The sequence below is a fragment of the Scardinius erythrophthalmus genome (genome assembly GCF_964197995.2).
Source record: "Scardinius erythrophthalmus genome assembly, chromosome: 19".
NCBI lineage: Eukaryota > Metazoa > Chordata > Actinopteri > Cypriniformes > Leuciscidae > Scardinius > Scardinius erythrophthalmus.
Window position 1 is genome coordinate 6,431,929 of NC_138239.1, and position 22,906 is coordinate 6,454,834.

The 22,906-nt window shown below is 38.3% G+C and overlaps 1 protein-coding gene across 4 annotated transcripts in view; it reads left to right on the top strand.

Moving 5' to 3' along the window:
- Positions 1–1,429: 1,429 nt before the first annotated feature.
- The window catches only part of ktn1 (kinectin 1), a 42,888-nt gene continuing 21,411 nt past the window's right edge, over positions 1,430–22,906 (top strand). For 2 of the 4 annotated variants that reach the window (XM_081394151.1, XM_081394154.1), the window contains exons 1-13: positions 1,430–1,609; positions 13,034–13,668; positions 15,221–15,400; positions 15,839–15,991; positions 16,900–17,030; positions 17,161–17,274; positions 17,831–17,953; positions 18,090–18,202; positions 19,219–19,363; positions 20,770–20,854; positions 20,937–21,145; positions 21,241–21,309; positions 21,400–21,437. In XM_081394151.1, coding sequence (XP_081250277.1) covers positions 13,035–13,668; positions 15,221–15,400; positions 15,839–15,991; positions 16,900–17,030; positions 17,161–17,274; positions 17,831–17,953; positions 18,090–18,202; positions 19,219–19,363; positions 20,770–20,854; positions 20,937–21,145; positions 21,241–21,309; positions 21,400–21,437 — 1,994 coding nt within the window. In that variant the 5' untranslated portion in view covers positions 1,430–1,609; position 13,034. The remainder of the gene's footprint in view (positions 1,610–13,033; positions 13,669–15,220; positions 15,401–15,838; positions 15,992–16,899; positions 17,031–17,160; positions 17,275–17,830; positions 17,954–18,089; positions 18,203–19,218; positions 19,364–20,769; positions 20,855–20,936; positions 21,146–21,240; positions 21,310–21,399; positions 21,438–22,906) is intronic. The other 2 variants (XM_081394153.1, XM_081394152.1) reach the window with 2 other exon arrangements.

The window sequence follows — 22,906 nt, forward strand, 5'->3', positions numbered from 1 at the left end:
TTCCAGAGGAAGTTGCTTTCAGTTAAAACGGCTCAAACATGCATTTTAGTTTGGGACTACGCTTAAACCTCGTCTGTGAAACCGGGGGATTGAGTGACATGATATTTATACATACATTTTATGTAACTATACTGTTATAAAGATCTGATTGATTTACAAAATTTCATCTTACGTTTCGGCCATATAAATATCCACCAATTTGCTTGCTCAGTTTGGCTCTCAATGAAACTAAGGTGTTTTTTATCCCCCTTCTCAATAATGAGCTCCAAATTCTCTTATTATAAAGGTCATAAAAGCCTGATGCATTCATTATTGTATGATAAAACATGCATTTTTTTTTTAGATTTTCTTTTAATTAGACTTTTTTGACTATTATTGTACGTCAAGCTTTACAGGGTTAAAAAAAATCTATAAAATAAATAGTTCTGTACAGTAGCTGTGCTCCTTAAAGGGATAGTTCACTTTGAAAATAAATTTTGGTATGTTTTAGCTTACCTCAAGGGCATCCAAGATGTAGGTGTCTTTTTTTCCGCAGTAGTTTCAATTTGGATATTTTTAGGTCAAACCGTTCTTGTCTGTCAGTCAGATAATGCAGGTCGATGGTCACTGTATCAAAACACAAGCACAGAGTCCAAATTAAAACAATTCCTCATCGTCCAAATTAAACAATTTCCCATCGTAAGTACACATTGATGGCCTAAGACACAAAACGAGCGGTTTGTGTGTGAAAATGAACAGTATTTATATCGTTTTTACCTCTTGTAACACAGCACACGTCCAAATGATCTGACGGCGCGGGCGGGTATAGATGTATACATAGATGTCGCCTTGGCTACGGTTTCGTTCTAATGAACTGCAGTAGCAAAGGCGACATCTAGTGTATACATCTATACCCGCTCGCGGGCGGGTATAGATATATACACTAGATGTCGCTTGGCTACGGTTTCGTTCCAATGAACTGCGTAGCCAAGGCGACATCTATGTATACATCTATACCCGCCCGCGCCGTCAGATCATTTAGACGTGTGCTGTTTTCAAGAGATAACAACGATATAAATACTGTTCGTTTTCTCACACAAACCGCTCGTTTCGTGTCTTAGGCCGTCAATGTGTACTTACGATGGGGAATTGTTTAATTTGGACGATGGGGAATTGTTTTAATTTGGACTCTGTGCTTGTGTTTTGATACAGTGACCATCAACCTGCATTATCTGACTGACAGACAAGAACGGTTTGACCTAAAAATATAAAAATTTAAACTACTGTGGAAACAAAGACACCTACATCTTGGATGCCCTTGAGGTAAGCTAAAACATATCAAAAATTTATTTCAAAGTGAACTATCCCTTTAAAGAGCCCAACCCATCCACCAACAGCAAGAACTGCTCTTCTCGCGAGATTTCCGTAACCCGTCACCCCCGGTCTCTCTGGCAGAGTTCCGTCTTCTTCCCTCACTGTGCGTTTCATTCCACACTGACCTGACCCTGCCAAAGCGAAACCAGCAGACGTGCCGCCTACAACCGGGCCGGAGCCGCAGTCCACAGCGCTTCCCCTTCAGGAACGCCTTTACACCCCGACAATAACAATAACCGCGAGGACACCGCCGCAGGTACGTGAAGCAGCGGCTTTATACACAGATAGTGAAGTGAAGCGTGAGTGAATGGAGCAGATCACACGGGGCCTAGCGCACTTCTCGCTCCGCAGATCCTTCATGCCATGCCGCCGCAACACAAGCACCCTCACACGGGACAACAAGGGTGTGTATTAAAACCGTGAAGACCTGAGATCCTAGCTGTCGGTCGACCGTACATATGTGCATCGCATGGGGGTTTTAAACCTGCTGAACAAGCTGATGATGTCCGATCAATCCACGGCACGCCTCTCTATATACAGCTAAGCTAAGCTAGTGATACTAATCAGTGCGATAGACCTGAAGATATGTTCTCATTTCCCTGCTGTGTTTCATATTACTTGCTTGACTGGACAGTCTCAGCACACGTTGTGCTTCTGCTGCTCGTTATTCGGTCAGTCATATGAGGTGTCTGTCAGTGCCTTATTAAACGTCTCGACCAACTTTAAATCTTGACTGCCATGAAGTAATTTCAGCGAGGGACAGGGACTTTGCTCCTTGCCCCCACTTTATATTGTCTTATCGTAGGCGTGAGGTGTTAATATGCACCTCACAATGACACAAATATATTGGTTTGTTTGGACTTATCGCTGCCATTAGAGCCTGGCTTGATTTAAGTAGCCCTTCTGCGTTGCACACTTCCCTTGATGAAGCAAACGGAAAGGATTATCTGTCAGTAGTAGATGGGTGGCTTTAAATAGTCGACATAAGTTCGCGCATGCGCACTGACATGTCTTTAAAGAAACAGAAGGGAGCCTATATGCATCCCAGTTGTTAAAAGACCTCATGAAATCAACATTTTGCTTTTTACTCCATGTCTTTTATCTATAGCATTTCTAAAAGTTCTACTATTTAGCAGGTTTAAAATAAACAGTAATTTATAATGGAAAAAATAAACCATAAATTTCTCCGACACATTTAGAGAGCTACTTTTAGGTTCCAGGAAGTAAAAACCCCATTCATTTTCTCCATAGGGGAATTGATTTTGAATGATAACATATAAACCTTTAAAGTCCTTAGGAATTGATTGGGTATTTGGCATTAGCCTATTGGTCTATGCCATTTGAGTGACAGGTTGTCCCGCCCTCGTGCCAGTAAACGCATCATCAGAGAAGAGATGAGCTGCAAGAGGGGGAGGGATGTTATTTTGATTAAAGATTACTTGGGCACATGAATTAAAAAATAATGATGTGCACCGATAAATCATTTATAATCGATATGGTGATGTTTCATAAAAAAAAGAAAAAAAAAAAAGAATTGTCCATTTTGATTTCATGGTGACTTTAAAGACAGACCTACTCTGTTAATTGATGTTATATCTTTCTGTTGAAGCAACTAGTCCTAATTATTTCAATTTATTTTTTTAAATCATGTTTAACAGTGGAATTCCTGGTGAAATATATAATGGCTTAATCAACCTACGCTATTATTCTACTTAAATATTTTAGGGATGCACGATAAATCGGCCACCATATCGGTATCGGCCGATATATGTTCAATTTTAATGTTATTGTTATCGGCCGATAAATAAGATTATTTCCTTCAGCTGAAAGATACGCACTGTTGTTCGCCATGATGGTTCTGAATCACTTGAAATATAGTTGGAATCACTTAAAAAAGGAAAATACAATTAAGTGCAACTTGTGAAAGTGAATGAATGGAAGTCTGTCATATAGGCTACATAAAAGTATGAGAACATAATTATAAATGTGTGCTTGGGACATGGATTCAATGGTGAGACTTTTGTTTTTGCAATCAGGCTCTCAAAAATTATATTAAAATTTGGATTTAGATTAATCTGCCAATATATTGGTTATCAGCTTTCAAATATAAAGAATTATCGGTTATGTATCGCCTAAATTAAAATGTTCATATCGATGCATCCCTAAAATATATAATTTATATATATTTATGTGCATGCTGCCAATGCCATAGATATAGTTTCTATATACATAACATCTTTAATAGTTTTATATATATTTGTCCATCATTTTATTTTGATTGTCGTTTGCAATTTTTCATTAAGGCCATTAATTACTCAGTCGGGCTTGTCAAATGCTTTGTTGCTTCGGATCAAAGTTTTTATGTTGTGCTTCACCTCGTAGCTTGATTGGTTTGGTTTAAGGATATAACTCTGTAACAGACTTATTATTTTTTTATCCCAATGGGAAAAGTATTTTTCGAACCAAGGCTACTGAGAAGTGGGCAACACTATTGCACTCAGGGGTGTGTGCACATTTCTGTCCTATCAGATGCTCTTAAGGTTGAGAATGCCCCTCCCACTATTACCACCTGACTCAGACTAACAACCTCAAGTCTCTAATCATGGTCCTTCGCTGTGATGCTATTAAAATGTATGATTTTTTTTTTAATTTGTGATGTTATTAAAACAAAAAGGATATGTCCAGCCCCAACTTCCTGTTATTACAATGTTATTACAGTAAAGAAAATAGTGTTCTTGGAGCATTTTGTAGATACGGTTAGAGAACTTTGTTGATATTGGTGTGGAGCTGCTCTTTTCACGCTTTGGGGCAATATGTAAGCTTAGTTTCCTCTCTTTGTCTGAATCATTGTTCTAGAGTAGTGTGTGTATTTAAATAAACAAAGAGAGGAGTTTATGTAATTAAGATTAGTAGATGACTTCATTTTAACTTCCTGTGCCTCCTGACTTACAAACAAAGGGTTTTCTTTTTCTTACATGCGTCTGAGAGACTGTTTGATTGTTTTAAATTGTTCAGAACAAATAATAGTAAAACTGGATTAGTGGCCGACCAATATAAATGTTTTTGATGGCCAATGCAGATGCCGATATCTTGGAGAGCTGGGTGACAGATGGCTGACATCGCACTATTTAATTTAAAGATAGCAAAAACATACATAGCAATTACCACAATTAAATTTTGTTTGTTACATCATATTTACTAAATTATAAATAAATAATTTGAAAATTAATAATATGAAAAATTGAACTTGGAAAAAAAAAGTTATACTTTAGATGGCAACTACTTGTTTCTATAATATTAACGCTATTATACTTTTTCGTTAACGGAGACCGTCACCTAACGAAGTGGGAAAATGCTGAAGTTCTCAGTGTCAAAATAAAACTTCCGACTCCCTGGCAAAACAGAAAAACATATCAGCCGATTCTGATAATTAAAAAAATGGCAAATATTGGCTTTGGCGATATATCAGTCAACCACTAAACTAGCGATGAAACAGTTACCAGTTTGATGATAAACCACGATAAAAAATCCTGATGGTTAATATTGCCGTTTCATATTTTACTTATCATTAAAACCATATTTGATTTTCGCAATTTGAAGTACTCACTGTAAATAAATACTGTTCAGCATTAAGCAAAGTTAGCAACAGTCTAACGCAGGCGTAGGTTTTGTTTTGTGTGGAAGGCAATGTGCTGAAATTATATGAAAGAATGTATGAATTAATTCTATGAACATGTAAGAGGGAACCGACTGTCTTTAGAAAAGTTTCAATGGCATTTGCTTTTCATCTTCGCTCTGTGTAATGCCTAATAAACAAAGACATTACATATAGGGAGACGGTGCACTCTGATTACTTATGAATGGGAGAATGTGCAACGCCCAATATAGCGAAAAAGCCCCGCCTTCTAAATGAAAGAGCCAATCGCTGATTAGTAAAGTCAGTGTGTCACCGGTTGCTATAGAAACAGGCAGTGTTCAGAGATGCTCGCTTAGGACTGCACATGCGCATTAGCTTCATCCAGGCTAAAAAATTCCTGATTCGAGCATTTAGAAAAAAAAATTGAGACAGCTATAGTCAAATTTCATTGGTGATTTAAAATATGAGATTTAATCCTAAATTTGGCGAACGGTTTGATGAATTTGATGTTTCCCCTTTTCAAAGAGATAGGAGATGGCCGAAATGTTGCAACAACACGACTGCCTTTATAATGTCTCCTCATATAATGTCTACGACACGCTGCCGCAACACAGTATCTATTTAGTTTACATCTGCTTTCGCGTGAGATCACGTGAGCTGCCAAATCTGGCATGATGATCTTAAAGTCCCCCTGTGGTCAATCATTTTATCCATTAAAACTCATCTTTGATCACCAAAATTACCATTCCTTAAAATAGCCTTAAAATGTAACTCTACATCCTTGCCTCATTTAGTATACGCGGTTCTATGAAAATGCAAATTACCCCCCGCCTCCACTCACTCACACCAGCTCAGAGATCCACTCGTTGACGATCACACGTTGATCTGATTGGTTACAAGGTAGTTTGTGACGTCAGAAACACAAGCGATTTCAAACCGCGTTTTTGAGACTGTCTTTGGTGCAGTTTTAAGGAGAAAATACTCAGCAATGGTGTCGACTTATGAATTTGCTCATGCTTTGACTTGAAGCACATTAAAAACACCACATAGGCATATAAACAACTTTAAAAGCTTGGTTTTCGCCACAGGGGGACTTTAAGAATATCTTGTACTGTAAGATGTGCCATGATTTTCAAATCTAGTAGTGTGTGCAGGTTTGAGATTTAAGAGAAGAAAATCTGTGCAGATTCTCCTTTATATGTGTGATGCAACCAGCTTTCACAATCGGTTAATATTTAAAAACTCCTGTTATCTGAGCACGGCTTAAGCTCTGGTTTACACATTGGAAAATGTAGGCCAACCAGATATTCCATGCATGCAGACAGTTCGCATACTGTACTATTGCAGAAATGGTGATATGATCTTATGCCATTCTGAACATAGCCAGACGAAGTGTTTACGGATCCAGATTAGAGAGATGCATAGGCCTGGTTTCACAGACAGGGCTTAGATTAAGCCAGGATTAGGCCTTAGTTCAATTAGGATATTTAGTAGCTTTTATAAACATGCCTTAAAAAAAAAAAACATTATTGGTGTGTATCTTGACAAAACAATAGGCACGTTTCCATTACAGATTTGCGCAAAACATTTGTGAATTTTTTTTCTTTTCTTTTTCTAAATGTCGACAAACTATTGCAAAATGGCAGCGTTTCCATTAACTGATGTTATGCCACTAAAACTTCATTTTTTCCTCTCGCGATAAGTCATTGGTAGGTTTATGTATATCCCAGCCACCGCACTGGCCATTATTATTAATCAAAGAAGACTCTCGTGTGTGTTATTTGGCTGTTGCCTTTGGCTTGCTCAGTTGGGGATATTTTGGGGATATTTAATTTTAATTTTATCAATCAATAAATTCCACTAGAAACAAACCTTGTTGTATTATTTTAATGTAATACTAGTCTGTGAAGCTGCTTTGATACAATCTGTATTGTGAAAAGCGCTATACAAATACACTTGACTTGACTTGACTTGTTATCCAGTCATTAGTGGCAAGGAAAGACCCTTATACTTGAGAGCGGCACATATGAGGTGTTTCTCCCTCATATCTGCTTCGAGGTCTTGATTGTGGCATTTCTTTGAGGTTTAGAATCCAGTATTCCTGTAATTCTTCTGTCTTTTATGAAATTTTACGAATATTTCTTTTTCGAATTGCCTGAAAAAAAACACCTCATGCTTGCGTAAAAACTTTTTTTGCGATAAATGGCAATTTTTTGCGCAATTTGCCGCGTTTCCATTACCCTTCAAATTGCGCAAATTGAAATTGCGAATTGAAAATACGCCCAGTGGAAACACGTCAATTCCGCGAAAACTCCCATTTATCGCAAAAAAGTTTTTCCACTCGCATGAGGTGGTTTTTCAAGCAATTCGAAAAAGAAATATTTCGCAAAACTGCAATGGAAACAGTTTATGCGCATTTACTGGATTCTAAACCTCAAATAAATGTCGCAACCAAGACCTCGAAGCAGATATGAGGGAGAAACACCTCATATGTGCCACTCACAAGTATAATAAGGGTCGTTCCTTACCATTAATGCTTGGAAAACACACATACATCTCCTTCGATTAATAATAATGGCTAGTAAAAAAAAAGACATATTTTAAGACATGTCAGGGCAAGTTGCTTTGAGTTAAAACGCTAAGCCTTGTCTGTGAAACCGGGGGATAATAATGCTGTTGATCAGATACAAGGCCACAGTTCCAGAGTGCTTCATAAAGCAACAGTCTCTCTCAGATCTGCCATAAACACCTCATCCTGTGGCGGCGTCCACAGACGCATCGCTTCTCACTGACTCTCAGCTTTGTTTTCGCTTTCCTCTCAGCAGGACAAAGAAAAGCACACGCAGTTCAGAGCAAGTGAGCGCACCACACCCATCTCCACTTTGTTCTCCATGCACAGGGCTGTTTGAATCCAACACACGTGAAGCCAAAGAAATGTGTTTCCACTTACTTAACAAGGAATATGCAAGTAAGGGCAATGAGCAGATTTGGCTTGCGCCTCAACAGATGCTTGTCCCGTCTTGCATGTTTCTAAAATTCCTTTCCTTCATTTCCCTTAGTCCAGTATGCTTTCACACAAGTATTTGCTTTTTTATTATCATATTTTATTATATATGTTAAATATGATTAATTCCTGCGATGTAAAGCTGAATATGCAGCATTAATACTAATCTTCAGTGCCACACAATTCTTTAGAAATCATTCTAATATGCTGATTTGTTAAACATCTCTTTTTTTATTGTTAGTGTTGTGCTGCGTAAGATTTTTGTGAAAAACCATTACACGTTTTTTTCGGGATTATTTGATGAATAGAACATTCAAAAGAACAGCATTTATTTTTGTAACATTACAAATGGCAATTTAATGCATTCTTGCTGAATAAAAGTATTAAGTAAAATAAGATAACATTGGTAAGATAACATGATAGTGCTGGTTTCAAATCTACCTATAATGAAATGTGAAGCAATGCAATATTTATACTTTAATGGAGTTACTGATTATTGTAGATTAGTGCCTTACATTATTTCATTAAAGGAGAGGCAACTGCAGCCCCAGACATTTAGGCTCTTGTCCATGCATGTACGCAGATATAATTAGTTGTGTCCCAAAGGATGCACAACACACTATGTACTTACGCATTATGTACTCAACTGTGTAGTGTATGAATTTTGTTATTTTGCCATTCAACATCAGAGTCCCCCTCAGCTAAAATACACATGAATCAAAAATAAAACATGAATTTGGAATATTTTACTATTAATGATTAATCTAATTATGTCATTTTTTTTAATGGTCACAACTTTAGTTTTATCTTTCTTTTCTCTCTTTTTTTTTTGCAGTCTGATTGTTGAACTAAACATTTAAAAAGTTGTGTAATTGTTCAAGCAATATATTAAAGTTGTATATTAAGAACTTACCCATGAATACAGTTTTAGGTACTCACTCACTACACACCCAATGGTCCCATGTATTGTTAGACCCAATAATCAATATACCAATTATGTAAAATGAATATTGGTGGAAAATATTTCTCAAGCTCATTATCGATATATTCCTTATTTTATGCATCATTATCATTATGATGATAAATCTGAGAAAATCTGCAGAATACATTTTACATTGTTTTAGATGCTGACAATAGTACAGTTTTTTTCTGGTAGCTGATAGTATAATCGAATTAGAAAAAATATTTAATGTGCATGAACGGGACAGTAGAATTTTGTAAATGACAAGCATTCCAGTTCCACCCCAATTCTCTCTGTCTGCCTTGGGACTAATTGCTTGTTAAGAGTATGACATAGCCAACAAGAGACTATTTCCAAGAAATAAAGATGCATCTGAACTCTTTACTTCTGTGCACTAAGTAACGTTGTGAGATGTGACCGGAAAATGGAGAATGTTAGACTGATGGCCTCTTTAAGCACTCCTGGGAAATTATAATAGAATGGTGCTCCTAAATGTATTCATAATGTAATCGGCTTATCCAGATTCCCAGCACAGTGGATCTCTCGGACACGCTGAACCGAACAGACTTTTGCTTTTGCTCTCAGACAGAGAGCAAACGGCCGTTCCAGGACCTGGTGCTTCTTGTCGTTGGTTTTCCTCACTGTCCTGAAGGCAGAACTCAGTCATGCGTGTCTTCCAGCACAACAGGGCACTGTTTCTGTTTGCTTCGGATTTTGTACGAAAGCACTCAACCAAACGTCCACTTTTATGGCTTCCATCAGGAGGCTGTCTATTTTTTTTTTTCTCCTTAGGTAATCATTTTTTGATAACACGATACAACAATGAGCAATACATTTGTTACATAACTTTTTAATCTTTGTTAATGATTTATTCTTTTGGTGGATTGCATGTTCAGATATTCATACTACAAAATATTCTGGGGGCCATGACATTTTTGTGAAAATGACCAAAAACGCTGATGGTGGCTGGTAACTTAATATAAAATAAACGCTGGTGGAGAAAGAGTGAACTTTAAGATTAATAAATGCTTTAATGTTAACAAAAGAAACTTTATTGTAAAGTGTTACCATTTTTGTCTGTCAGACTTTGGGTTTTTATACAGATATAAAATATAAAAAAACTTTTATCTTTTATTTTAGCTAGTTTCCAGTGCAGCATTTCTCATTTTCGTTTAGTTAACGTTTAAGTACTAAAATATCTCAAACTAAAACTTAATATAAACTATATATAGGCCTAGACATTAAAAAAAATCTATGAAATTGACAAACACTAAATAACTCAAACTTGAACTTAAATTAAAATGAAAACTGAAAATATAATATTAAAAATTATAATATTTGACCTTTTGACCACGGGGGGGGGGGGGGGGGGGGGGTATTGTTTTCTTCCCCTGGCTTTAATATTAACCAGGCGCAAGATTGACATTCAGCCTGAACAGATTTTTTTCTGCACTTAAGAAAAGGCCTTAAATGGCTAAGCTTTGGACAGATTAGCATTGAGGGGGGAGTCAGTGCCGTTTTCAGATCTGAGACCACTCTGCGTCAGCGTACTGGAGTGACATTTTCCCGGCTGGATATTTTTGTTGCTTGCAAAGCCCCTCTGCACTTGAGTTTAGGATGTCAATTGAGTTAGCAAGGGTGTCTTGAATGACCGTTCTGGGTTGGCTTAGCTCCGCAGTGTCATCGGTTCAATAAAGAAATACTATTCATTTAATTTATTTATACAATATATATATATATATATATATATATTTATATATATATTTATATAGTATATATGTATATGTGTGTATATATGTGTATTAAAAACACACACACACACACACACACACACACACACACACACACGTGTATGAAGAGTTCAGATGCAAAAGCCTCTAAGTGCCATCTGAAATTTTCTTCTAGAATGATCATTTTTATCAAGCTTGTATGTTTGTTCAGTTATTTCACTTTAATGGCAATGAAAATTACCTATTAATTGTCATTAAAGTGAAATTACTGAACCTAAATATATGAGCTTGATAAAAATGATCATTCTAGAAGAAAATTTCAGAGGGCACTTCGAGGCTTTTGCATCTAACACTCTTCATATATAGAATGAATAGTATTTCTTTATAATATAATATAATATAATATAATATAATTATATATAATAGAGGCAGTTTTAGTTATATTAGTTCAGTGATCATATTACTCCTAAACCGTGTCGGTTCATGCTGAGAAAAACGGGCGTGCGTGAGCGAGTGTCGCTTGCTAACAGGTACTTAGCTCGGTGTCAGTAAGTAAACCCAGATTGCTGCCCTCAGCACACACACACTAATTGGCTCATACCGCTGTGAGAGGGTGGAGGTGGAACAGACAAGCCGGAGAAATGGAGGAGGTGTGCTTTTTAGAGTAAAAGAAAGAAGTAGATGTCAAACATAAAAGAGGAGGCGTTTCAATGAATACTGTTGGTTGGCCATATTAGAACATCTTATGCAATTTGCTGAATAAGTGTGCCATGATTTCGATTTTTTTCTTTTTCTAAGGAAGGTGTGCTGATTTTGCTTTGCCTGAGGCGTTCTGTTGTGCACTGCCTTTAAACGGCAACTGGTGAAACAACAAATGGCTGTGGTAGTGGCATAGCCTGATGGCAAATTGACGACACATATCTTTATCTCATGTTGTTTAAGATGATAATGAGATTAATTCAATTCAGGGGTGATCTGATGTGGTGTACATTGTTGTGTAGAATTAGGCCCTGCTCTATATATCCAGATATTTGGGTCAAAACACCTTAAGGTCCAGTGAAATGGCTTGAAAAGTGAAAACTTGCAAAGCCACACTTCTTTTTTAGCTTATGACATCCACAGTTGTATTAAAAATTAAGTTAATAGACCCCCCCCCCCCTTTATATTTATCAAGAAACAGTTACTACAGCAAAACCGTGATATGTTTTAGTAATAGTGATGATGTGTAGTTTGATAAGCTTGCAATGTAGGCTTGTACATGTCACCAGTGTTATATCTTCTTTTTAGTGCTGTCCAAAATGCAAACCTGGACTTCATTCGCCCCAATAGGAAGCACATTATCAGCGTTTGAATCTGTGTGCTAGGGCTGTGTATTGCCAATAATCTTCTTTAAAATGCCTTTACTGGAGTGCTGAATTGCAAATATCCACACCGCTATGATCAGATGCTTTCTAGCTGCTGTTTTCTCACTGCTGTCACTTTTGATGTGTGTTTATTTTGTTATTGAGAGGAAAGCGTGCACTACATATTTACATATTCAATCGAAACGCCTCTCGGAGCAACGCGGATGGCTTCGGGATGTTAAGCGAGCTCTTGGATTCAATGTGTTTGGATTCAGCTTCAGCGCTGTACACCGTATAATTATATCTAGGTTTGCTAATGCTAACGTTAACAATACACCCGTCCCTTGTACTTCTCTACGTCACAGTTTACGCTCTGAGATAACTTTGCCATATAGGGGTCAGAGTTAAACCAAACACAAAGCCACTGACACGAATCTTAGAAGTAAAACAAATAAATATATATCGACAGTGTTTTTGAGAACCTATACAGAATCACTACACTCATACGATGTGCCATTTAGCTGAAGTGCAGAATTGTCATCAAAATCTGTATTGGTGGGTGAGAGAAACTGAAAAGCATAGAAATTTACAAAAGCAAGGTTTAATCTTCTAAATGCGCATTTTGTCATTGTTAGCAAGCACACTAAGCTTATAGATAACCTCAATACTGACATATTTGTACTGAATGCCACGAAAGTTGAATTTTAAGTGGGCTATAAAGTAGGTCCAAATAGACCAGGTGTGCAAAACTGTTACTTGAACCCTAAATAAACACACCCGATCCTGATCTACGGGTATGTGTGTTGGAGCATGCTTCGAAACTTAACACTGCAGTGTTAAGGCTGTGGCCCTCAAGGAACTGAGCTTTGCATGCCTGACATAAACAATGTTGATTCTTTGTAGATTGCAGTATTCAGTTGTTTGTTTGGCCCTGTTGTCATGCATCCTGCTGGACTGAACATTTGTGCTTACCGTGTCTTTCTTCTCTTTATTGTGTTCTTTAAGAATGGCGCTGGACATGGCTGACTCACAGTACCTTCTCATCCTGGCACCGTCGCTGGTAATCGCTCTCATGTTCCTCTTTTTCTGGCTCTTCATGAAAGAGACTTCCTACGATGAGGTTCTGGCCCGCCAGAAAAAGGACCTTAAACTGCCTCCCGCCAAGCCCGAGGCTCGTAAGAAGAACGAGAAAAAGAAGAACAAGAAGAAGGAGACCGGCGGAAGTGGAGTGGGAGAAGGAGGTGGAGGCGGCGAGTCGGAGGAAGACCTGAGGGATTTCGATACATCTGATGCCACTAGTCCTGCCTCAAATGATGAGGATTCTGAGGTGGTACCCATGAGTCCACCTGTTGCTGCTCCGGTCCTGGCAGAACCTCCGTCCGGGATAAGAGAGAGGAAGAAGAAAGAGAAGAAGCCAAAAGCTTCTCCAACTCTTGCCCCAATGGTTGCACCCCTCTCCCGTACCACCCCAACTACTCCTCCTGCCTCAGAAGAACCGGAAGTCAATGGTTCAAAACCTGCAGTCCGTAAAGAGCAAGCCATCCCGCTGACCAAGCAGTCCAGCTCACCTCAGGCCACGCCTCCTGTCCCAGCTGAGACTACCAGCAAAAAGAAAGCCAAGAAGCAGAAGAGTGAGTCTGGTGAGTGGACTAGCTACAAATGTGAATGTGTGTCAAGCAAATGCCATGTAAGTGGTCAAAAGCAGTTTGTGATTTTTCTGTTACAGTAGGAATATTAGGCTTTCACGTCTTATTGCGCTTGAACAACCTAAAATTGCTCGACCGTTTAAACTGGCAAGACTTAAAGGGGTCATATAATGCCATTTTTGTACAAGCTAATATGATTCTTTAGGGTCTAAATTAAAAGTTTGTAATATACTTTAATTAAAAATTCTCATTAATATTGTAAGAAAACACTCATTTTACCTGGTCAAAAACAGCTCTGTTTTCAGCACGCCGTTTAAGTGCATGTGTCTTTAAATGATAATGAGCTTTGCTCACCCCGCCCCTCTGTTCTGTGCGTACACAGTTTGTAACATAATAACACAATAACCATAACACGTTGTACATAGAAAACATGCCGTAATGTACCCTGAGTGTAAACAGCCGCATTCATCGTGAAGCGTGCTAGCGATTTGCAAAGATTAATATAAAGATTAATATAAAGGTCAATAAAATGTTACACTCACTTCAGTTCTTCTGGAGGTGCAGCAGGAACACGAATAGTTGGTATCGATCCTTTTTTCAGGAGCAGCTTCTTAGCAAAACCAGCTTTATACTGACCCTCGTTTGTAAAGCAGTCTGGTGTGTGAAATGATTCCCGCAAACATGAAAGCATTGACGTTGATCGTGGGGAATATTCCCTTTGAAAACAAACTCAGCCACTGTGTCTTCAGCGGTTCGGATTTAGGAACATCATCAACATGACTGCTGTGTTCGTTGTTACACCCAAGAACACCACAATCGCTTAGACGCCATTCTGCTCATAGACAGTGCTCCAGCGTATCAACAATGACGCGCGGACTATGATGACAGACAGCTTGCTCACGAGCGAGGACGGGACTGTGTTGAAACGCTGCTGTCAATCACAAATCGTGGGAGGGGCGTCCGACCGTGTGACGTCACTAGGTCGAACGGCTTGATTTTAGAGATTGGAAAACATACAAGGAGATAAAAAAAAAACCACTGGATGGATTTTTATAATTTTATGATGGTTGTGTACAGGCACTGCCAACACACATTTCAGAACAATCAACTTGTAAAAGTGCTTGTACCATTATATGACCCCTTTAAAAACACATGCGAATGATGTTTCATTTCACCAATTGGTCCAGTGACATTTCCGTCAACTGTCCGAATGTATTTCACCAATAGCCGTGGACTCAACTTGGACTTAAAGTCCAACTCAAGCCAGAGTAAAAATCCATCACAAGTACAAGTCCATTAAAAGTTGTCCCAACTCTACACAATATAGACACTGACACCTTAAAAACATATCATCAGGGAAGCACTAATTAAACGTCAGTGATTTTTGCCAATGATTTCCAAAATGGAAAAATTTTGGCTAAATATTTTAACTTTAAAAGATGTTGCATGGTAACACACTCTAGAATTATGGCAATTTCTGCATGGGCGAGCCACACAATCATTTTTGAATAATTCTCTGAAGATAACTAGCTCTCTTTTCACACAGAAGAGCATCCACCTGAGGTCAAGCTCGATCTGTCTCCTCGTGTGGTGAAGGAGGAGCCTGTGATCATGGAGGTAAAGGTTCAGGACGGAGCCGCCCCTGTTTCTGCAGCAGCGCCACCTAATGCCTCCAGCGGCAGTGGCCGTCGAAAGAAGAAGCAGAAGGTGGAACCTGTTGTCTCAGGTAGGAATACACCAAAATAAGACGAACTAGAGAGGATAAAATTCGCAGTTGAGTCGACAGTGAGAAAAGACTTCTTTGAAAAACATAAAATCATACTGACACCAGAGTAAACTTACTAGCCAGTGGCGATTCTGTTACTTTTGTGTGTGTAGAGGGTGTGTCAAGCTCCAAAACGTCAAAAAAGCACCATGAAAGTGGTTATAAGCTTTCGTAATTCATTCGTACATATTTAAACTGCATATTCAAAAATGTTTCCATGACGAAAATGTTCTTAAGACTTTTATTTTTGCTTTAAAGTGTTGGTCCCCATTCACTGATATTGTATGGAAAAGAGCCGCATGAACATTCTTTCAAACTTCTCCAAAGATGAATGATGACACAATTTTAGTTTTGCATAACTTATTCCTTAAGTGACTCCTGTGGTCATATTTGTTTCAGTGGACGAGGCACATGTCCAGTCCTCTGCCCCAGTCGCTCAGACTGACTCCGCTGCCCCGACAAACCACCAGAGCAACCAAAACAACGAGACAACACCTCCTGCTCCCGCGCCCACCAAACATGGCAAGAAACAGAAGAGTGAAACCAACAAAGGTACTTGGCATCTTCACTGCATGTTTTACAGTAGCACACAAAAATGTATATGGGTATAATATGTGGGGATTATAGTCGGATCTTAATTATTTAAATCAATTTTATTGATACTTAAAGTGATACTTCACCGATTAGCATTAAGCTTTGTATCAGTAGAAACCCGGTAGTATTTTCGAATGACCGTGCTTCCCTCCCTCATGTCCCCTTGAGACGAGAGATTTCTGTATTGCGTGTCTGGAAAAAAACCTCAGATGACGCAAATATCGTAATTTAAGCGTCATCTGAGGCTTTTTTGGCCAGAGGCGAGAGACTCCTGCCAGTAGGAGGAGCTCGTCCCGCATGTCTTCAACCCGCCCATAGGGGGATCTCACCATAAAATGGTGTCTTTTCAGTTTAGAGTCGACTAGTAGCCTAGTTGTGTCATTTCTCCCGATACTGCCCTCTGTAACCGGTAGGCGTGGCTTGGGAGTGGCCTCGTAGGGCAGCGAAGCAAGTGCATTCTGGGAGTTGTTGTCTTTCATCCACATGAGCCAAAAATACATTTTCTTGCTTTTCTCAGTCTAGAAGGCACCAACTTCTAAAATAATTTCACATTTCTATTACATAAATGACCCTATTTAAATACACATTCATCTTTCCAGCGGTGAAATATCCCTTTAAGTATATTCATAATCAGCATTTCGCCCACATTCGCCACCATCTTGGAATATTTGTTCCACTGCGCCTCGTATAAAGCATAATGGAACGGCCTTCTCCACGAAAGATGCATGCAATCTTCTTGACTTAGAATTTGTCCTGAGGGCGGCATAGGTGGCAGCATAAAATACTGCCTACGGAGGGTTTTAAAATGAATTTCCTGAAGACCTGCGGTGTGAACAGGTGGCTGATACGTGTCTGTTTTTGTGCAGAGAACTCTGAGGTGAAGCTGAAGGAGTTGCTGGCCAGTCTGAGTGGACTGGTGCTGTCAGATACTGATGTGGTCAGCCTCGTCTCGCTGCTCAGAGACAAGAGTCCCAATGCTTTGGACAACTGGTACAAGGTTAGAGGATGAGGTTCACTTTTATTTTTTTGTTTAGTGCTTTTTGCCGTCATGCAGTAATGAAATATGTTCAGGAGTGGAAATTTGAGTAGTCAAATTTCTGATGATTCTTCTGGTTTTGTTTTCTTAGTCTGCAGCTAAGTTTGAGCCTTCGGCCCAGCAGCTCGCAGAGAAAGATCGTCTTCTGAGCACGCTACAGGAGGAGGCGTCCATTGCCAAGGGCAAAGTCAAACAGTTAAGCCAGGTTAGTCATTTATGTCTCTTATGTTTCCTGATGTGAGTACCAGGCTTCCTGGTTTGGATATAGGTGGCACTTTCCATGAACAGGGTTCAAATTAATGTCCCGCTTAAAATAAAAAATTTGTTCTTCAGATATATCAAGGAAAGAATCTCATTTCTCTATTAGTAGAACATTGATTTACATTGATTGATTGGTTATTATTTGATTACATTTTTTTTAAAAGTTTATTACTAGAAAATAACCACATGACACAAATCAGGGTTGTAAACTCTGTTCAGCCAAAGTTTGGTTTTGTAGAAATTGCAAACCTCATACAAAATGAACCTGCTCATATAATATTACATTTAAATTTCTTAGAAATAAGGTTCTGAATAATTAGCTATTAGCATCAATTATAACCTATTACCTGATAAAAATGACTAATTAATTAACATTTTCTGAGTTTTCTGACATTTGCATAGTGCCACATAATTGCGCTGTAAGCACGCCATAAATATAACTGTGTCAGCTTTGCTTGGTTTTGATGAGGATGGTAGTAATTTATTGAATGGGACTTCAGGAACTGCAGGCTGAGAAGCAGAAGACAGGCCGTGTGGAGTCTGTGCTGCATGAACATCGTGTTGCCAGAGATAAAGACATCATGCAGGCTAAAGCTCAGAGCTACCAGGAGATGCAGATTAAGGTAATTAATCTCGTTGCGTTGGCTGGTAAGACTGTCATGCAGAGGGCCATGCGTGTCATGAAGGAGCAGGAGGATGGCGAGCTTGATGTATAACGGTTAGTGAGAGCATCCAATGACGTGAACTTTCTCTCTGCAGTTCCAACAGGTCAGAGAACAGCTGGAGAGTCAGATCGCTCGGCTGCAGCAGGAGAACGGCATCCTGAGAGATGCTGTGGAGAGATGCTCCACCACCAACCAGATGGAGAGCAAGTGAGTTTTTTAAATTTTTTATTGACATTTTCCGGCTTTTCTGCTGAAATGTGCTGCACAAACTGTTAAAGGGTTAATTAACCCCAAAATTAAAACTCATCAATTACTCACCCTCCTGTTGTTCCAAACCCATAAGACTTTTCGTTCATCTTCGGAACATAAATAAAGATCTTTTTGATGAAACCTGAGAGATTTGTGTCTCTGTATTGACAGCTACACATCTGACAATTTGACGCTTCAAAAATTTCATAAAGTGATAGTAAAACTAATCCATATGAATTGAGCGGTTTAGTCCAAATTTTCTGAAGAGACTCGATCACTTATATACTTACTGTATATATATGATGAACAGATTTAATTTAGGTTTTTATTCACACATAAACATTTATCAACTCACACATCAGTTGTGGTAAACAGAAGCTCAAGCATGTTCGCTTGACACGCTAGAACCAATGAAGTTCATTCTTGTGTTACGCAGCACGTTTGAGCTTCAGCAAGAACCAATTAGGTTCTGTTTATGTTCGCTGATAAGTGTTTATATGTGAATAAAAGCCTAAATTAAATCTGTTCATCATATAAAATGAGTCTCTTTAGAAAATTTGGAATAAAACGCTCAATTCAAATGGATTACTTTTACGATCTCTTTATGAACTTTTTGAAGCATCAAAGTGGTAGATGCGTAGCTGTCAATGGAGGGACAGAAAGCTCTCAGATTTCATCAAAAAGATCTTTATTTTTCATCTTCATTTTCGACAACACGAGCCAAACTCAGGCCTCAGCTGCAACTACAGTGTTTGTAGGCGGGGCAAAGTATGCGTAGTTTGTGTGCTGTCAGTGAAGGCCATAGGCTGGCATTATACAAATTTGTTACAAACCTATGTTGCAAAAGTGAATCCGGAATAGCTGCCAACTCATTTCGACAATAACTTTTTTTGTCACTGATATTGGTGGAAAAACTGGGAAATTTCCACAATTTTTGCTAACTTAAATGGTTTACATTTAATGTGTGTTTTCAGGCAGTCATCAGAGCTGAATAAACTGCGTTCGGAGTACAATGGCCTGATGAAAGAGCTAGCGGAAACCAAAAACAAGCTGCAGCAGGAAGAGTTGCAGCGGAAGGGTCTAGAAGTCAACTACAAGCAGAATGTGTCTCAGCTGGAGGTGCCGATCACATCACACCCACAAAGCCATTGCACAATACACATCTTTGAACTGAATCCCACTATTATTAGAACACCAAACAAGGCATTCACAAAATCAGTTAGCCCTGTTTTATGATGTGTGAAGTACAATATAAAGCTAATTACGTTGTACTATTTAGAAGTGTGACTTAAAACATTCATGATCAGATATGCTAATTGGCCTGAGTTTTGGAAATTAATATGAAACCAATGTAGCTTGCCAAGCTACTGATGATTTAAAGATGCTGTCAGAACTGCACAAAGAAATGAGTATTAAAAAAAGAAAAAATATATTTTAATGTTTATCAGATTTTAAAATAAAATTAACTTTTTCTGACAACAGTGTGAAATTTAAATGTATTGAAATTTATTGTGTGAAATTTAAATGTATTGAAATTTATTGTGTGAAATTTAAATGTATTCAATTCAGTCGACTTCAGTTCAGTCAAGTCGACTTAATTCAGTTCTGTCAAGTCGACTTAATTCAGTTCAGTCAAGTCGACTTAATTCAGTTCAGTCAAGTCGACTTAATTCAGTTCAGTCAAGTCGACTTAATTCAGTTCTGTCAAGTCGACTTAATTCAGTTCTGTCAAGTCGACTTAATTCAGTTCTGTCAAGTCGACTTAATTCAGTTCTGTCAAGTCGACTTAATTCAGTTCTGTCAAGTCGACTTAATTCAGTTCTGTCAAGTCGACTTAATTCAGTTCTGTCAAGTCGACTTAATTCAGTTCTGTCAAGTCGACTTAATTCAGTTCTGTCAAGTCGACTTAATTCAGTTCTGTCAAGTCGACTTAATTCAGTTCTGTCAAGTCGACTTAAATTGAAATTTGTTTCATTTAGTTGATATTTCTTAATTTTCGACTTGACTTAATTGAATAAATTTCACACAATTAAATATCAAAAATATCAACTAAATGAACCATTGAAAAAAAATTTAAACAGCTGTTAACCAACTTTTTGTTTATTTTGCCACGACAGAAAAACAGTGACAACAACAGTTAAATAAGCCTGAACAATTGACATTTGGCAGATCTGATTTATTATTTGTTTAAATACTTACTCATTTAAGTACCTTTTTTTATGTGTTGATGAAATGAATTGATTTGGTCAAACAAGCCATCCTTGGATTTTCCTGTACTAAAGACAGAGAGGAATCTCAAGGAGGGTGTGTTTGATTATTGCTTCTGCTCACTTTATGGCTTGTGATTTGAATGTACTTTTTCAAACATTAATTTTAATTTTCCATACACTGCTACTTGTCAAAATTAGCTTGTTACAGAAAAAGCTACTCTTGAAAACAGCTACGCTTCTGTTTAATGTCTGAAAAATGTCCCTACATTCAGTTAGCTAATCTCCAACACTAAACCGTTTTGTATCTTTTTGCAGGATGCCAAACGTAGTTGGGAAGATCTGCAGAACTATTTACACAACGTGAGTGCTGAGAGAGAAAAGCTCCAGGTCGCTAAACAAGGTAGAAATACACGTGCACCACCTTAAAGACATCAAATGATCTGCACTGGCCACTCAACACGTGTCTCCTGTGTCCATCTCAGAGCTGCAGAACAAGCTGATGGCTGTGGAGAGTGAGATGACCACGAAAAGCAAGGAGATCCAGAGTCTCCACAGCAGCCTGAAAGACTCAATCTTCTTCAAGGAGCAAGAGCAGCAGAAGGTCATGCAGCTGGAGCAGAAGGTCAGGCAACTGCTGGAGGCAGCGAAGCACACCATGCAACCTGACGACCAACTACAGGAGCAAGTCCAGGTACTTCTTACAAGTCACTGTACACCTCAAACTCAACAGAAGCATGTCTGCATGTTATATCGCTGCTGATCAACACACAATATTATCGTTTGCAGGATCTTCTTAATGAAAACAAAACGCTGAAAGTTCAGATTGATAATCTTCAGACTCAGCTCAATGCTCAGGTATGTGTGTGTGGACTAGTGGATGAGGGTGAATCTGTCTCTGCTTGTTGGTGGACATTAATGTTTGAGTCGTTTCGTTTTTTCTTTTAGGCTACGACAGCATCACATTTCGATGAGCTTCAAAAACTGTAAGTGATCGCCTCAAAGCTTACTTGTTTTTTAGTTTCGCATAGAGGCCTGTTTCACACTGCATATGTAAGCAGTTCATATATATTTTGCCACCCATTTTAACAAGCTAGGTGACAGTATTCACACTGGCGGTGCATAGCAGAAACATGGCTGCAGAAAATATTGAAAATATATATTTTTTACGATATAATAGGCATATATGAAGTAACTTAATCTACTCATCCATTTAAAAAAAAAAAATTTGCTTATAATATCAATTGCTTGTAATATCAAGAAGCTTGATGCAGTTGCAGTGATAAACAGATATAGAACTTCATATTCAGTAAATCTGAGGGAATTCTAATGGTTTAAGCAGTTTGAAGATACAATTTGGGGTTTAAATTCCATTCCATGTTGATTAATTACCCTTTGGATTAGGGCTGTGCCGGTAAACTTGACAACCGCACCACCGCGGTTGTAAAGCGCCACCGCGGTGGCTGAGTAGTACCGGCGGTGTTTTGCCTAAAAAAAATTTTTGTATATGAATGCTGTTTTACATTAATATTATGACACACAAAGCTTTGTTTACAAAAGAAATAATAGGTTTAGCAATTAAATGTTATATCGCAGCCATGGAAAAGTTTGAATTCATGACGAATGAGAGAGTTGTAGCCTACGTGAGACCATAAACTTAAGCTTTGTCGGCTTTAAATTCTGGTTTGCGATCTGGTCACCCGATTATTAGCGAATTTAAAAATATTCCATTAGTTATTCCTTATAGAAAGCTTGAATTATCTACTTTTAAACAAAACAATTCAAAACGAAAATAAACCAACTAGCATTATGTTTTCCATATAAGTGTGCATTTCTCATCGTCAACTTCATCTTTGCAGCTCGACACTGACACACACACACGCACACAAAACACTTTATTAATAAACAATTCAAATGTCTCCTTGCTATATTTGACACGTACATAATCATTACTTTTGCCGGTTCTTTGTGACAGCTGTTATGTGCGTTATTTGCAGCACTGCGTCACCCTCCGGTTACATGAACGCGTCACCACTGCATCAGCACCAGAACATGGAGATTTTATTTTAGAGAATGATCGCACAACAGACATTAGAACATTAGATATTCTATAATTAAATCAACTAATCGAATATTCAAAAATCGTGACTCATCCCTGCATGGAATCTCTTTTTTCTTTTCCCATATCTTCACTCGCGTCTCACCCAAAGACGCGTTAAACGTTTCTTCCTTTGTTCGCTTTTAGGTCGATTATTTTCGTATTCTTTACTGTGTTAAAGTAGAAAAACGCTGTAGGACAGATAGCCAACATTTTTACTTGTAAGTCAAATTATTTTTAACACAGTTTGTGCTTGTTAGACATATGATAATTGGTAAGGCGCGTCAAGTTCATTTTGTAAAGCGCGTTTCACACGCGCGGGTGATTTTAGTTTTGCTTTCTCTGGCAGCGCGCAAA